This window comes from Emiliania huxleyi (assembly GCF_000372725.1).
Source record: "Emiliania huxleyi CCMP1516 unplaced genomic scaffold EMIHUscaffold_65, whole genome shotgun sequence".
In the NCBI taxonomy this organism is placed as follows: domain Eukaryota; phylum Haptophyta; order Isochrysidales; family Noelaerhabdaceae; genus Emiliania; species Emiliania huxleyi.
In genome coordinates, this window is record NW_005197128.1 from 181,474 (window position 1) to 195,975 (window position 14,502).

The following is a 14,502-nucleotide window of genomic DNA, read 5'->3' on the forward strand; positions in this document are numbered from 1 at the left end:
CAGTCGCCACGCAGTGTCGCTCACACAAAGCTCCGCAGCACAAGTGACTGAGGGCCAGTGAGGGCGAGCCCATCGCTGTGACAGCTGTGGCAGCCGTATAGTGGGCTGTGCCATCTGTGCAGAGTGTGTGAGCAGCAGAGGAGCTTCACTCCAGGCTTCTGTCGCAAAGAGATGCATGCCACCGAAGGCGCGCTGTCGAGGTTACGGCTTACGCCGAGCGCGGCGCAGGTTGGAGGACACCGTCACCGACGAGCGCGTTGGAGTATTCACTCCGGACAAAGACCGCTGCACAGCGGACGGTGCGGGGCGTGCCGCAAATTTAGCGGCGAGGCGCGGGACCGTCTGTGGCGAAGTGGGTCGCGTCCTCCGATTTCCGTCAACTCACGGTCCTTCCCCCGTATAGAGCCGTAATCTCTATCTGCTATCTCTCGGTCTCACGCACGTCCGAGGGGCTGAGCCCATGCTCGCTCCGCAGGGGATGTCACGTCCGTCTCTGTGGGCCTGTGCCGTGTGGCTGCATGAAAGCGCCCCAATGCGGGTCCTCAATGCGCAATGCCAATGGCCAATGCCATTACGCATTAGTAAGTTGGCGTCACAAGTGGCCCGCTCGACGAGATAATTTCTGCGACCCCGGCACCGGCTCGTCGTTTGGCCGTCGGCAGAAGGCCGAATCCTTGGCGCGGTAAGGTTGCGTGTCCGCCTCGCTCTCTGCCGATTGCCGCACGTTTGCCCTCTCCCAGGGCAGGAGTGGGTTCGGAACTGGCGCGGCATCGCGCTCATGCCTCCGCGCCTCGACAAGCGATCGGTCCGGATTGTTGCGCGTGGTTGCGAACATCTGCTTTGTCGTGTTGTCTCTTGCATATCTGTAGCGGGGCGATTGTTGTGAGTAGTACGGTGCGAATGGCCCTGAATGAAAGAAAATAGGTGCCTCGACGCGCCGATGCCGAGTGCATCGTTGCCGAGGCCGATAAGCTCGCTCGAAGTGCGTGTGGCAAAGCGCTCGCTCGAAGTGTATGTGGGGTGCAACGACGAGTAGGCCTCCGGGGTGAGCGCATGCCGCCCCCCGCCGCCATCCACAGCCGCTGACCGCTGGAGCGCCGTGAAGCAGTTGTCCATTTTCCGCCGGTGCATCATCTGTGAGCGCGTCGCACGCGGAGCGACGCCGGCGTCTCCCGAATTGATGGAGAGGTCAATGGTCGACGAATGCTGCCGGCCCTGCGGCACGTCCTATTACATCACATGAAAAGGAAGCTGGAACCGGATCACCTCGTGGGGTGCGTCAGCTTGACATTCTTAGCCGCGCCTTCCAGGAGGAGGGCCTCGATTCGATGACCCGGTAATCCCATATGTGTTGGACCTGCAACGAGGGCGCGCCTTTCCTTAAAAAACGACTCTTGACGTGCGTGCATTGACAGTTCTCTGTGGTTGGCGCGCACTTTGTGGTTTCGGTCCGGGGCGCGCTGGAGCCTCGCCTCCTCGCGCACAATAAGCTGCGAGAGGAGGCCTCCGACCTGTGGCTGTGTCCAGTCCGCCTTGTGGAACATGGCACGAAACGGCGGACGCGGGGCTCTCTTGCCGTGCGGAGTTGTACTGCGAGGGCGCGCCGAGGCCGATTGCGAAACGTTTCCGCCAGAGCTGCCGTGCGGGTGACGTCCGCTTTCCTCAAACTTTCCAGCCTCGCTGCACGAGGCACGAGCTTGAGCACTTGAGCACTGGAAGGGTCGATTCCGCTGCACGCTGGTGTAGCAGCTCACGCCCCCCCCCCCCCCCCCTCCGCCGAGGCTCGGCTCGCCCAGCAGGGTTGATTCCACCAGATAAAATTAAAAATGATTTTTACAGCACGTGGACGGCGCTCGCCATCTCGAACGCGTCGTCCTCCGGCGGACGGAAGCTCCGCGTCGCCCGCGGCCGCTTCCCGAGCGCGCTCGTCGCGCATCCGCTCGTGGGCCTGCCGACGCGCCACGCCGGCGCCCGTGTGCCTGCTGCCTCGCCGCCGCGTCCGGCGACGGCGTCGATGCTGATTGCACACTTGCACACGTCCGCCTGAGCGTGACTCGCCACTCCACGACCTCCACGACCCTCCACGACCCTCCACACGTACCACGACCCTCCACGACCCACTCGCGGCTCTGCCCCAAACCTAAATCGTCTCACTATTTACATACATAAAACCCCCGAGAGGCGAGTCCGAGACGCGAGAGGCGTGTGGGATCTGGGAATACCTCGCCAGGACATAACCATGCTTTCTACTACAAAGGTATCGGCTCGAGCGGCGGCATCTCGTCGTCCTCTTCCTCCTCCTTACCTCTCCCGCGCATCGGGGTTGCAGATGGCCACGCAGCGGCAGGCTCCTCCCTCCGCGCGTCCCGCCGCCCAGAAGCGCCATACCCAACGCGAGGCAGCACCCACTCGGCCGTCGTGAGCGGGAGCAGCGGCGGCGGCGTGGTGGCGGCGGCGCCGCGCCAGCCACGCGGCCTGCTGCCTCCGTACCCGCCCACGACGGCGCGCTCGTGGCCGCCGTAGCTGCGGCGCGTCTCAACATGCACGATCCAGAAGGGGGAGTGCAGCGCGCCCCACAGCACCAGAGGCCGCAGCCTCTCGGGTCGCAGGCCCACCAGCTTGAGCAGGGAGGAGGCTACGAGGAGGCACACGGACGAGGCGAGCACGATGAGGACGGCGGCAGGGGCGACGTAGGCAAGCGAGACGGCGATCCGTCGCGCAAAGTCGGCGGCGGAGCGCCATGACGGTCGGCGGAGCCTGCTCGTGAGGGGAAGTCTTTAGGATGGAGGAGCAAGCTGGGGCCGAGGTGTGGCTGAGGTATAGCGGCGCGCTTAGTGCAGCCGAGGTGCAGCCGAGGTGCAGCCAAGGTGCAGCCGAGGTGCAGCCGAGAGGCCTGGGCGCACCTCCCTCCGCGCCAGCTGCAGTCGAGAGCGCATCCGAACAGGTGAGCGACAGAGAGGAGCCAGACAAGCGCCGCCGTGTGCGGCGTCAGGGCGCGGGGCGCCCAGCGGCGTCCCGTCGCGCAGAGCAGCAGTGCACCCGCCGATACGGCGACGGCACGCGCGGCGCCGAGCGGCGTCGGGTGGAGGCTGCCCGCCCACACAGCGGCCGCGAGCGCTCCAAGCCACGGCGCGAGCAGCGCACCACCCGACCAGTGGTGCAGGTCGAGGGCTGCGAGCGGGTTGAGCCAGGCCGCGCAGGCACTCTCCGCGGCGAGGTGCTGCGTGGCCATGCCGGCGGCCGAGAGCAGCAGCAGCAGCGCCGCGGGCGATGCGGCCATCTCTCGCAGCCGCCGCTGGGCGAGGAGCGACTCGGAGAGCAGGGCGGCGAGGGCGAGCGAGGCGGCAAGCGACGGGAGGTCGCCGCCGTGCAGCATATGTGGCGGGATAGTGGTCTCTGTGAGGTGCTGGTCTCACGAGCGAGAATGCGAACGACAACGTCTTGGAGAGAGGGTGTGTGTGCTGGGGCCAACGCGTTCCCGGTGTGTTGAAGGTATACGAACGCGTACTAGGGGGTTGCATCAGAGGGGGGGGGGTCTGAGGCAAGGGGGCCCAGATCTGCTCGTCTCAGAGGGCACCCTCTGTGCCAAGAGAGGCCATCCACGAGCGGCTCAGAGGGTGCCTGGGCCGACCCTCTGAAGGCCTGTGCCGCCAAGCCAGCCTCTCTCTCTCGGCGCAGCCTCTGAGGCTACGGGGACCCTCTGAGACGCCAAGGCAAGCCCCGCGAGGCCGCTCCTCAGAGGGAGTTTTCAGCGGTATTTCAAGTCTGTCGTGATCCCCCACCAAGCAGAGAGAATCCCCCCCAGCAGGCCCAGCTTCCATTGCGCATTGGTTTCGGATACCTCAAGTTCGAGTTCACTAGGACGCCGCGGCGCCTCATGGCCAAGCTGGAGCAGGGGACGGATGTGGAGATCACTACCTCCTCCTCGGGCGGCCGCTCCAAGCAGAGATGCCGCCGCTGTCCGAATTGAGGGATTCGGGGATTGCCGGCGGCGCAGCCTGTGGGCTGAAGAGCAAGAGGAATGGGTGGCTCAAGACTGCAGGAGGACTGAAGAGCAGCACCGCAAAAGGAGCTAGCTGCATATGTCCCATTGACGGCCGCACGTTCTGGCCGTGAGGCGAGCCGGCAATGAAGGCGAGTCGCTGGGCCGTCTTTGCGGCGACGATTCTCATCATCTGAATTTCCCCCCTTCCATGATATCATGGATTTTAGCCATGAAGTCATGGAACCGTGAGATCACAACTCCTCTCTCATGAAAATCACACGCCTGATTTCACAGCATATGATTTCATGGTCGCGCTGTGAAATCACACACCGGGGGGCACGCCCGTGCGGCTAGCACGACGGTCCCCCCAGCCCCACAGGCAGCATGCATTTTATTTCGTCCCACATGCTTCGATAAATGAGGCGAGAGCGTACACCGCGCCGCGCAAGCGGTGCACACACACACACACTCACTCATTCATAGCGCGCGAGGGACATGACATGCAGAGAGAGTGGGAGAAACTAGAGAGACTGGGCGCGAGATCCGCGGGTGCGCGCAATGCACCACTGGCGGAAAGGCTCAGCTCGTAGCTGCCTCTCGCTCCTAGAGGCCTAGTCTCTCGTGAGGAAGCCTCGCACCGGGGCGGCGCCTCCTGAGCGGCCCCAGATCGCGATGAGTCGCGCTGGCAGCGCCCTGGCGCAAGGCTGCTGGCACAGCCGCCTAGGCCGCTGCCTCGCGGATGCGGAGCAGCGGCTCCCACTTGGTCGGGCACGCGTCGGCGTCGAGCAGCCACGCCTTGATCCTCTCGAACCGCGCGGAAGAGCCTGTCTCGCGGTTGCGCTTGCCGTACTGCAGCACGCCTACAGGCACAGGCACAGATCACAGAACTGGTGAGGTGTGGGCGACTTCTCTCGCCGCAGAAGGTGCGCACGCACCTTCGGTGTCTGGGACGAAGGTGAGCGTCTGCCACAGCGACATCACCGTGTACGCCACGAACTTGAGCGTGATGGTGCGCGAGCGGCCCGACGGGAGGAAGGTGAGGTACTGCTGGATGAGCGCGGGCCACTCCTTGTGCGCGAAGGCCAGCAGCGTGTGGTTCTGCGGGTCGACGGCGGCGTGGAAGGCGAACATGAACTCGTCCTCGCCCTCAAGCTTGAAGCCGGGCGGCGCTGCCACCAGCCCAGCGAACAGCGCCACGTGCTCCGCCTTGGCCGCCGCGTGCAGAGTGGCGTTGGAGGCGTGCACCATGACGCGGTGGATGATGCCCGAGTAGATGAGGAGCAACTGGTTGCGGAGGTCGGTGTTGAGCTCCGACTCCGCCTCGCGCAGCGTCGCACGGAGGTTCTGCTTGAACTGCGTCTTGAGCAGCACCTTGGACCCGGTGTTGTCGGGCAGCGGCAGCGCAGCGATGACCCCCGGCAGGATGTCGTCGAGGGAGAGCCCGGCAACGGTCTCGTCAAGGTGGGCGAGCACGTACACCTGGATGGGGCGCACAATGACATGGCGCCTCAGGCGTTTGTATGGAGCGATCTCGGGCGATCTCGATCGATCTCAAGCAAATCTCGGGCAATCTCGGGCAATCTTGGCGACACCTTGATGGCGTGCATGACGACGTGGCGCTTGCCGGCAAACGTCCGCCGGTCGGGAGTAGGCTGCCAGTACGGGGAGGCGCCCGCCGCGGCAGCGCCACCGCCGCCACCGCCGCCACCGCCGCCACCGCCACCGGCCGGGCCGGCAGCGGCGGCGGCGGCGCCGCCGAGCGCCGGGATGAGCTGCGAAACGAGGGCGGTCGCGATGTTGTTGGGCAGGGAGGTGATCGCCTGCGTGAGCAGCGCCTGGTTGAACTCGCGGTTGGGGTCGTCCGCGCCGTTGGAGTCCTCGGCCCGCGCAGCCTCCTCGTACTCGTCTCCCTCGAGCTCGGGGTCAGAAATGCCGTCCTCAGAGCCCTCGGCGGAGGAGAGGATGTCGCCGCCGAGGCCGTCGGCCGAGCTCAGCTCGGATGGCACGTACGACGACGTGTCCGAGGAGCCGCTCTCGCTGCGCGCGTCAACCTGTGTGGGGCACGGAAGAAGCGTTCAGAGCGCAGCGCAGGCGTGGCGGTCGCTGCGAAGCAGGCGCGCGCCTCGGCAGTCGGCTCCGGGTTGACGAGGTCTTGGAGCGTCTTGGCCTCTGTCTTGCCAGCTTGGTCGGTGACGGGTGTCGTGTTGACACGGGGAGCGCGGCGCTGGCGCTTCTGAGGCATGTTGAAGTCTGCCCGAGAGACGGTTGAAGAAGCGACCGTGGGATCATGGTCCGTGAATTTCGAGCGCGAACCGAAGATTCCTTTGCCGCTCCCGCCTCGAATGCGCGAATCGCGCGGCTAGGTGTTGTGTTCTTGTGTTCGGTGTACAGGGAAGTAGTTTGCTGTCGAAAAAAGCCGGCAACATTCTTCATTCAAGAGAGAGAGAGAGAGAGAGAGAGAGAGAGAATAAATACGGCTGCTTGCAGGCTGCAGACGCATTTCAAGACATGCTTTTCTGGGTGGTGCCAGCTTGGGGCAGCAGCATGTCGTGTATAAACTAATTTCTCTTAACCACTGCACACAACGTGCACACCAAGACGCCATTCATCCATGAGAGAGAAAGAGAATAAACCGACCTCAGCGCGCGGTGAATGGAGGAATGGAGCTGCCCTGAGGAACGATAAACTCGCTCGAGGTGGTTTGCAGGTTTGGAATATGCGTCTTCCCTCGCAATAACAAAGGCATGCACGAAATTCTTTCTGTCTCAGCGAAGCTGGTCGAGCGCGCAACAACCGAAGACTGGCGCGTTTCGTGTGCTCCGACTGTGGCCGCGTCTGCCGTAGCTACACACAGCTCTCGTGGCACATCCGCGACGCACACCCTGGCGACCTCGACGCAGCAGCACACGCGGTACTCGATCGCGACGCGCATCGCGTCGCAGATCAGCAGGCGGAGCAGCCGCAGCGTGAGCACGAGCGCCGAGAAGCTCGGCGGAAGCCAGGCGAGCCGCGAGTGTCGCCGCGTCCGCCTCTGCCGCCGCCGTACTTTGCTGACATCCAGCTGGGCGCACTCTTTGGCAATATGCGCACGTTCCGGTGGTATGCACACCAGGAGCTCATCGGCACTTCCAACCATGACGCGCCCTCGGCCATCGCTCGCGAGCAGGAGGACACGGTCGGGTCGCTCCAACCGCTGCTGATTGATGCACGGCGTGGACTGTCGCCGATGCGAGCGGTGGTGGATGGCTTGCTCGACAAACTCGGGCTTCGATTTCACACAGTCACCATCGAGGTGGAGCTGACGCCAGGTGAGCCGCCGGTCGCTGTCGTGATGCACTATCGGAAGCTGGATGCGATGGCCCGCTTCCTCTTCCGCTTTGTGACGCCGGAGCACTGTCGCCCACGGCGGCTCGTCGAGCGCAGCAGTGGTGACCGCGTCTACGCGGATCCCTACTCGGGCGATGTGCTGCTCGAGCTCTGTGGCGCCATCCAGGCTCGGGACCCCTCGGCCATCGCTTTTGCGCTCAAGCTGTACTGGGACGATACAAATCTCACCAAGAACGGCGAGCGCTCGGCTTGCCCCGTGTCCGTCACCAGCCTGGCTCTTCCACTGGAGCAGGCCCGGCAGCCTTCCAATGGAATGCTCCTCTCGTACCTGTCCAAGGTGCCTGACCGAGCCATGCTTGAGGTGTCTGACGCGCGCAAGACAACTGTGCGCAAGCTGCTGTTTCGCGCGCAGATGCGACACTTGTTCAGTGGCATGCGAGACAGGAGCATGATCTCCCTGGTTGGTACCACCGCTGTTGGCGCGCACGGCCAGGCTGAGCGCATCTACCCCGTGGTGCTCGGGCTGTCGCTCGACTACCCAAAGATTGCGCAGGTGACGCAGACGCTGCAGAACCAGGCGTGCTGGATGTGCTACGCCAGGAAGGGGCCGGGGTTCTGGTCACACGAGAGCTTTGACCTGCGGAGCAACGCCACCCAGCGTGCGCACATCGGTCGGGCATGGGCTCTCCACCCGCACTCGGCGGCAGCGCGCGCGGACCACACCCGGCCTCTCGGGCTCCACCCTGATCCCAACCCGGCCTTTGAGGTGGTGGGCCTGGACGTCTTCCAGGGCACGGCCATCCCGCTGATGCACTTTTGCGAGCACGGCACTGGCCAGAAGCTGATGGAGTGCACCTTCCAGCTGATGCAGAGCAGCCTCTCCTCCCGTGACTTCAAGGCGTTGGGCAAGCAGATCGATGCCTGGATCACGGCGCGCGTCGTCCCGCTGCACATGACCAAATGCGCATTTTCGCGAGGCATCTCGCATTACCTGTACGGAGCCTACATCAATCCACTCGACCCATGGGAGGGAACTGTCAAGTTCGGCCAGATTGCCTCTGCCGACACGCTGAGAGACATCCTCCGCTTCTGGCGACTGCTCCTCGTCGACATCTCCCCCGGCTGCCCCCAGCTGCTCGAGCTCTTCACCGTCTACTTTGAGTGGTTGGAGCTCATGTACCGCAGAGCTCACACTGACGGGAGCCTGCGATACGCTTCAGATTTGAACGAGCAGTGGCAGGACCTGGCCATCTCCCTCTTTGGCAAGGAGCACTTTGAGGACTCCATTAAGTTCCACGCTGCCGGTGCGCACCTTGCCGACTGGACGACCGGGCGAGGGAGCCTGCTCTACTACAACGACGCGTACGGCGAGCTCCTCAACAAGAGCAATGCCAAGGAGCCGTGGAGACGCACCAACTACCACCGTGGCCCTCACGGTGCCGAGGAGCAGATGACGACGGTGGTCAGTCGGACCGACCTGCTCAAGCTGCTGCTGCAACTTGCGGAGAGGGCCGACGCCTCGCCTGCGCCTCCGCCGCCTCTCGCGTCGCCGCAGCTTGGCCCACCCAGCCGGCTGATGGGGGTTCGAGAGACGGTGTGCCGAATCGACCTTGGGGCTGCGCAAAACATCCACCCTTCCCTCCTTCAGCTTCCCTTCTCCGTGGCCTTGTATTTGCATCAAGCCACGGGCGGCGGCAGCGACGACGCCTCGTTCCCCGGTGGAATGCCCAGCCTCACTTCTTCGCTACTTGAGGTTCGACCGGGCGTGGCAGTGCAGCGATGGCCTGCCAACTTCCGCGCAGCAGAGCGAGGCGGCTCGAAGCTACACGCCGCCCTCTGCCAGGATGAGACGCGGCAAGAGGTGCGGCCGACCGGCGAGGCCCCTGTCTTTGTTGCTGTGGATGTCGATGGCCAGGGCAAGCTGTGGTACGGCCAGCTCATTCTCTGCTTTATCGCGCGCTACCTTGGGCCAGAGCAGCTGTGCTACATCCGATGGCTCGACTCGTTGCACGACCTCGATGCTGCGCGCATCCGCCCCCTGACCCCCCAGTGTTCAGGCGGAACAGCGGATCCTCTGCGTCGAGAGCGTCAGCCAGGCTCGCTATGATTGCGGCCCGGTATCGCACCTGCTCGCAGCTCACTACCCCGTAGGGCTATTAGCGCGTGGGTGCCCCCTGTGGCGGCGGCTTCCGGGTCGCTTCGACCACCGGAAGGCCTCAAACGGACCGACATGTATCTGCTATGAACACGGGACACTCGCTCGCGCCAGCCAGCTGTGATTTCACGGTCGGAGTGTGATATCATGCCCATGAATCTTGCGTTGTGAAATCACAAATCCGGTATGAAATCACGCTTCATATAGATTTCATGCTTTTTTCCATGATCTCATAGAGCCGGGGTTTTCTAGATGCATTCGATTGTCGATTCTGTGATCTGTGATCTGTAAGGGTCCGCCCGCAGGCGCATTTTGTATACCGAGGCGGTGCCCGGTGCCGAACCTGTCGGACCTTAAGACAGCGTTGTAGATCCCTGGGCGAGGGCGGTGGTGTCCCCGTCGGGTCAGGGCTGAGGGCGGGGGAGGCCAACCCGACCGACCGATCGATCTCTCCGGCGTCTCGGGAGCGTGATTGACACCTCCCCCTGTGCCAACAGCCCCGTGGAGGGAGACCGCTCATCTAGCCAATCAGCCTTAAGCGAGCGGTCTGGCCGTTGGAATGGCCGAGTTTGGTGTGGACTTGCTCGATTCTGTGTATGTACGTTATCTGTGATCTGTAAGGGTCCGCCCGCAGGCGCATTTTGTATACCGAGGCGGTGCGCGGTGCCGAACCTGTCGGACCTTGAGACAGCGTTGTAGATCCCTGGGCGAGGGTGGTGGAGAGGGCGGTCTGTCGGCGCGCTAAACCGTAACCCGAGGGGCGGGCCGGATCCACGCGCTGTCGGACCGCCCCGTTGGAGGTAGACCGCTCGTCTAGCCAATCAGCCTTAAGCGAGCGGCCTGGCCGTTGGAATGGCCTAAGACCAGTCCCCGTCGGGAGAGATCGTCTGGCGGAGGTGATCCTCAAGAGGTGATCTACCGTCACCTCGCCGGCGTGCCCGGCGAGTTCGGCTTAGATCTCCCCTCCCGCGCCAGACAGTCCCTGTGGTGGTCACGCGGCCTCTGGCTGGAACGGGATCTACCTCGCAAGCGAGTCACCCGGGCCGGCGCGCGTCTTCCGGGAGAGGAGCGGGAGCGAGGGACCTCCTTAGTAAGCCGGCATGCAGGCGCATGCACGGCCGTTCAGAAACTTTCCGAGCAGCCGTTGGAATGGCTGCTCTCCCGCCCCTCACCGGGCCGAACGGGTAGTAGACATTGGCGCCGAAGAGGGAGGATCGCCGAAGTACGGGTAGTCGTCGGTCATGCGGGGGGAGGAGGAGTCGGCGAGCAGCAGGGAGGAGAAATGCCTGAGAGGGTGGGGAGGGAGGCGTGAGGCGCGAGGTGAGGGGCGTGGGGGCGTGGGCGCGGGTCGTGCGCGGGTGGGATGCGAGGCGTGAGGCGCAGGGCAGGGGCAAGGTGTTTTGTGTGTATGTGTGTGGGGGGGTGTTTGTGCGAGGGCTGTGGGCGGGGCAGGGCAGGGCGGCGGCGAGCGGCGAGCGGCGTCGGCGAGATCGGCGACGAAGAGAGGCGGGGTGGTGACGTACACGGCGGCAGTGTTCACGGCAGCAGCGCCGGTGGCGGCCCCGCGCAGCGGCGGCGGCGCCCTGAGTGAGGCAGACTGCCCTGCACAGCCTGCTGGGAACGCTCCCGACGAGCGGCGCGCCATGCGGGCCCGCCGCGGGCGACGCGGGCGGCGAGCCGACACGCGTGTCGCAGGCGTAGACAGCACTGGCGAAGCGAGGCGGCCGGCCCGGCCCCGGAGGCGGCTGCAGTAAGAGCAGCGAGGCAGAAGTCACTGTCCAAGGCGTACTGAGCAGGCTGCCATCTAAGTACCTAGCCGCGGATAGGGGTCTGTTGCCACTGGCTGGCCCTCCCAGATAGGTAGGAAGGTTGGTCTTGCTTGGCCCAAAAGGGTCCTGCAATAGGTTCCCCGATGAACACACCAGTGAGGGAGGGCGAGACGATCGAGGGGTCCCGTACCACGCGGAATCGGCCCTATCCAGTGCTCAAGTGCTCACTTCGCTGCAATCAGGTCCCCTACGTCAAGGAGCCGGAACCCTGGTTTGGTCCGAGTCGCATGATGCGGCATTCCCACCCGACGCTCATTGCATGGTCAGGTCCAATCTGTAGCTCTACTGGCTTCCTACCCTGCACAAACTTAAGTGAGAGGCCAACCTCGGGCGCACCGGAAATATTCACTGGTGACCGGATCGCGCGTGCCGCGAATGCGCTATGCTCAGCGGGCAATACAACGTCGTTCCCATGTTCATGTTGGTCCAACGAAACCACGAACGTCTCAACTGTGCCCACCTCTACATCCTTGTCACCTCATTCCTCGCCACTTCCACCAAAACCGCCAAGCCCGCCGCCGCCGTCTCCACCACCACCCTCGCCGCCTCCTCCTGATCCTCCGCCACCTCCACCACCTCCCGCGCCGCCCCCGCCGTCCCCTCCACCGCCGAGCCCACCGCCGCCGTCCGCTTCGCCCTCGCCGCCGCCGCCCTCTCCACCGCCGCCCTCTCCACCGCCTCCTTCGCCGCCGCCGCCTCCTCTTGATCCTCCGCCACCTCCACCACCTCCCGCGCCGTCCCCGCCGCCCCCCCCACCGCCGAGCCCACCGCCGCCGTCCGCTTCGCCCTCGCCGCCGCCGCCCCCACTCTTCCCTCCCGAGAGCCCTTCGGACAAGCCCGAGGCGCCCCGGCCACTTCCTGTGGACTCGTCGCCGCTTCCCACGACGGGGCCCATCCCGCTGCTGCCCGCGCCTGCCGCGCCGCAAACAGTGGACTTCCACGAGTCGCTCGCTCGGACTGAGGTGGCCATGGCGGGCGCCCTCCTCGCCGCCGCCGCGCCGCAGACGAGCAAGGCGGCCGCAGCCCTGGCGCGCGAGACACAGCAGAGGGCGAGCCGCCGCTCCGTCGCCTCCGCGTGGCTGGCGGCGCTCCTGTTCGCCAACGCCGCCATCTTCGTCTTCAAGTTCCGCGTCTACCTGAGGCGGCCCGACGCGACTGGCCTGATGGGCCACGGCGTCAATTGCGCACGTGCCTTTGGGCAGTGCGCGATGCTCAACACCGCCCTCCTCCTCGCCGCCGCTTGCCGCCGCTCGGTGACACACCGCACTAACTTGCCTCGCGGCGCGTCTCACACTCTAGACGCACTCCCTCCCCCCACCAGGCGACTTGGCTGCGCGCCGCCTTCCCAGCCCTAGAGCGGGTTGTACCCTTTGACGCGGCGATGGGCGGGCACGCGGTGGCGGGAGCGGCGCTCCTCGTCTCGTCGGCCGGCCACGTGCTCGCGCACGTCTACAACTTCTTCCGCTACTCGGCAGCCCCGACACCGGTCTGGGAGGGCTCCGTCCTCGGGCAGCGCAGCGGTCTGCCGCCGCAGCCTCGCTACGCCGACGTGCTGCTCAGCCGACCGGTGCGGCATGATACTCTTTGGGGCTCATTGACAGCTGGTAATTGATTCCTAATCCTCCTTTCCTCAGGGGTGGACGGGCCACGCGATGGTACTGCTCATGCTCCTCGCGTACCCGCTGGCGCGCCTCTCCGTCCGGCGCGCGCACTTCAACCGGTTCTGGTGGTCGCACCAGCTGCTCCTGCTCTGGACCCTGCTCCTCGTCCTCCACGGCCGCACCGCGTGGCTCGAGCCGTCGCAGGCGCTGTCGTGGGTCGGCCTGCCGCTCGGCGTCTACCTGCTCGAGCGCGCCCGACGCTCCGTCGGGCGAGAGGTGGCCGTAGCGCCTCTCGCCACCCGACCTCACCTCACCCCACCTCACACCCACCGCTCCTCTCCTCGCCTCTCCTCACCCCACCTCTCCTACCTCGCCTCTTCCCCCTCCACACACACCCCACCTCTCCTCGCCCCTCCTCGCCCAACCCCGCCTCACCCAACCCTCCTCGCCCCTCCTCGCCCAACCCCGCCTCTCCTCCTCTCCAATAAGGATTCCTAGCCCAGCCGCGGCGCTCGTGGCCACCACGCGCAAACCTATCGCATTTCGTGTCATGTCGGCGCGTTCTCCGCCTAGGTGGCCGTCGCGCGCGCCGATTGCGACGGCGGAGGCGCGGTGAGCATTGAGCTCGCCCCGCCCGCCGCCTTCTCCTTCGTGGCGGGGCAGTACCTCAAGCTCAACGTGGCCGCGATCGCGCGGCACGAGTGGAGCGCCCCTCCTAGATGTGGAGCACCTAGGTACAGCCCCGTGACTCCGGACCAAGCCTCTCGACACCTTCACTCTCTCTTCACACTTGCTTCTTCTCTTCTTCTTTCGAGCCGTGTGCCCAGGACTCGGACACATGCTCACGGCCTGACGTCGGTGCGCTCATGACGTAGGCACCCCTTCACCATCGCAAGCGCGCCAGGCGAGCCGCGGCTCCGACTCAAGGTGCGCGGCGTGGGGGACTGGACCGACGCGCTGAGGGGCCTCGCCCTCCGCGGCGACCTGAGGAGCGTGAGGATCGACGGGCCGTATGGCGCGCCAGCGCAGCGGTACCGCAACTACCGCCGCGTCGTCCTCGTCTCGGCCGGCGTCGGCGTCACCCCCTCCCTCTCGGTCCTTCGCACGCTCGCCCGCACCACGGACAGGCTAGCGGACGAGGAGGCGGGGGAGGTGGCGGCGGCGGCGGCGGCGGCGGAGGAGGAGGACCCGTCCCGGCGCGGCGCGGGCAGCAGTGGCCCCGCCCTGGCGCAGTGCCACCTTGTGTGGACCACGCGAGAGCCCGCCTGGCTCGACTGGCTCGGCGACGAGGTGTACTCGCTCCGCGGCAGAGTGCACCTCGCCGTCCACCTCACGGGGGGGCGGGCGGGCGCCGATGCGGCGGCGGCCGCGTTCCGCGCGCGAACTGGCATCGCGGTGGCGCGCGAGCGGCCGAGCTGGCCCCTCCTCCTGGCCAGCCTTGCCGGACAGCAGCCGGAGGGGGGCGGCGAGGAGGTGGGCGTCTTTGTATGCGGGGGCGCGGCCCTTGCGGCAGAGGTTGAGGCGGAGTGCAGCAGGGCCGGCGCGGGCTTCCGGTTCCACAGCGAGTCGTTCTAGCATGGTAGTGGTGTGGTGTGGTGGTGAGGG

At 65.6% G+C, this 14,502-nt stretch overlaps 3 protein-coding genes across 3 annotated transcripts; 1 reads left to right on the top strand and 2 right to left on the bottom strand.

Moving 5' to 3' along the window:
• Nucleotides 1-2,137: 2,137 nt before the first annotated feature.
• On the bottom strand, nt 2,138-3,471 carry EMIHUDRAFT_437797 (hypothetical protein). The gene is made up of 2 exons (XM_005763005.1): nt 2,904-3,471; nt 2,138-2,757 (listed from the first exon to the last, which is right to left on the bottom strand). Exons 1-2 carry the CDS (start codon nt 3,374-3,376, stop codon nt 2,250-2,252), a joined length of 981 nt encoding a protein of 326 aa, XP_005763062.1. The 5' UTR covers nt 3,377-3,471; the 3' UTR covers nt 2,138-2,249.
• A 1,234-nt stretch (nt 3,472-4,705) lies between these two features.
• Nucleotides 4,706-6,227, bottom strand: EMIHUDRAFT_105074 (hypothetical protein; the record flags this gene model as incomplete). The annotated part of the gene is made up of 4 exons (XM_005763006.1): nt 4,706-4,845; nt 4,921-5,464; nt 5,578-5,974; nt 6,037-6,227. 4 exons carry the CDS (start codon nt 6,225-6,227, stop codon nt 4,706-4,708), a joined length of 1,272 nt encoding a protein of 423 aa, XP_005763063.1.
• A 5,451-nt stretch (nt 6,228-11,678) lies between these two features.
• EMIHUDRAFT_215378 (hypothetical protein) lies at nt 11,679-14,472 on the top strand (the record flags this gene model as incomplete). Its single annotated transcript, XM_005763007.1, has 8 exons — nt 11,679-11,748; nt 12,227-12,549; nt 12,618-12,863; nt 12,931-13,173; nt 13,471-13,598; nt 13,773-13,992; nt 14,131-14,208; nt 14,356-14,472. 8 exons carry the CDS (start codon nt 11,679-11,681, stop codon nt 14,470-14,472), a joined length of 1,425 nt encoding a protein of 474 aa, XP_005763064.1.
• Nucleotides 14,473-14,502: the final 30 nt, after the last annotated feature.

Coding starts and splice junctions, on each gene's coding strand:
- EMIHUDRAFT_437797 (XM_005763005.1), bottom strand. CDS start 3,376: ATGCTGCACGGCGGCGACCTCCCGTCGCTTGCCGCCTCGCTCGCCCTC. Junction 2,758..2,903: donor TGCAGCTGGCGCGGAGGGAG/GTGCGCCCAGGC, acceptor CCTCACGAGCAG/GCTCCGCCGACCGTCATGGC.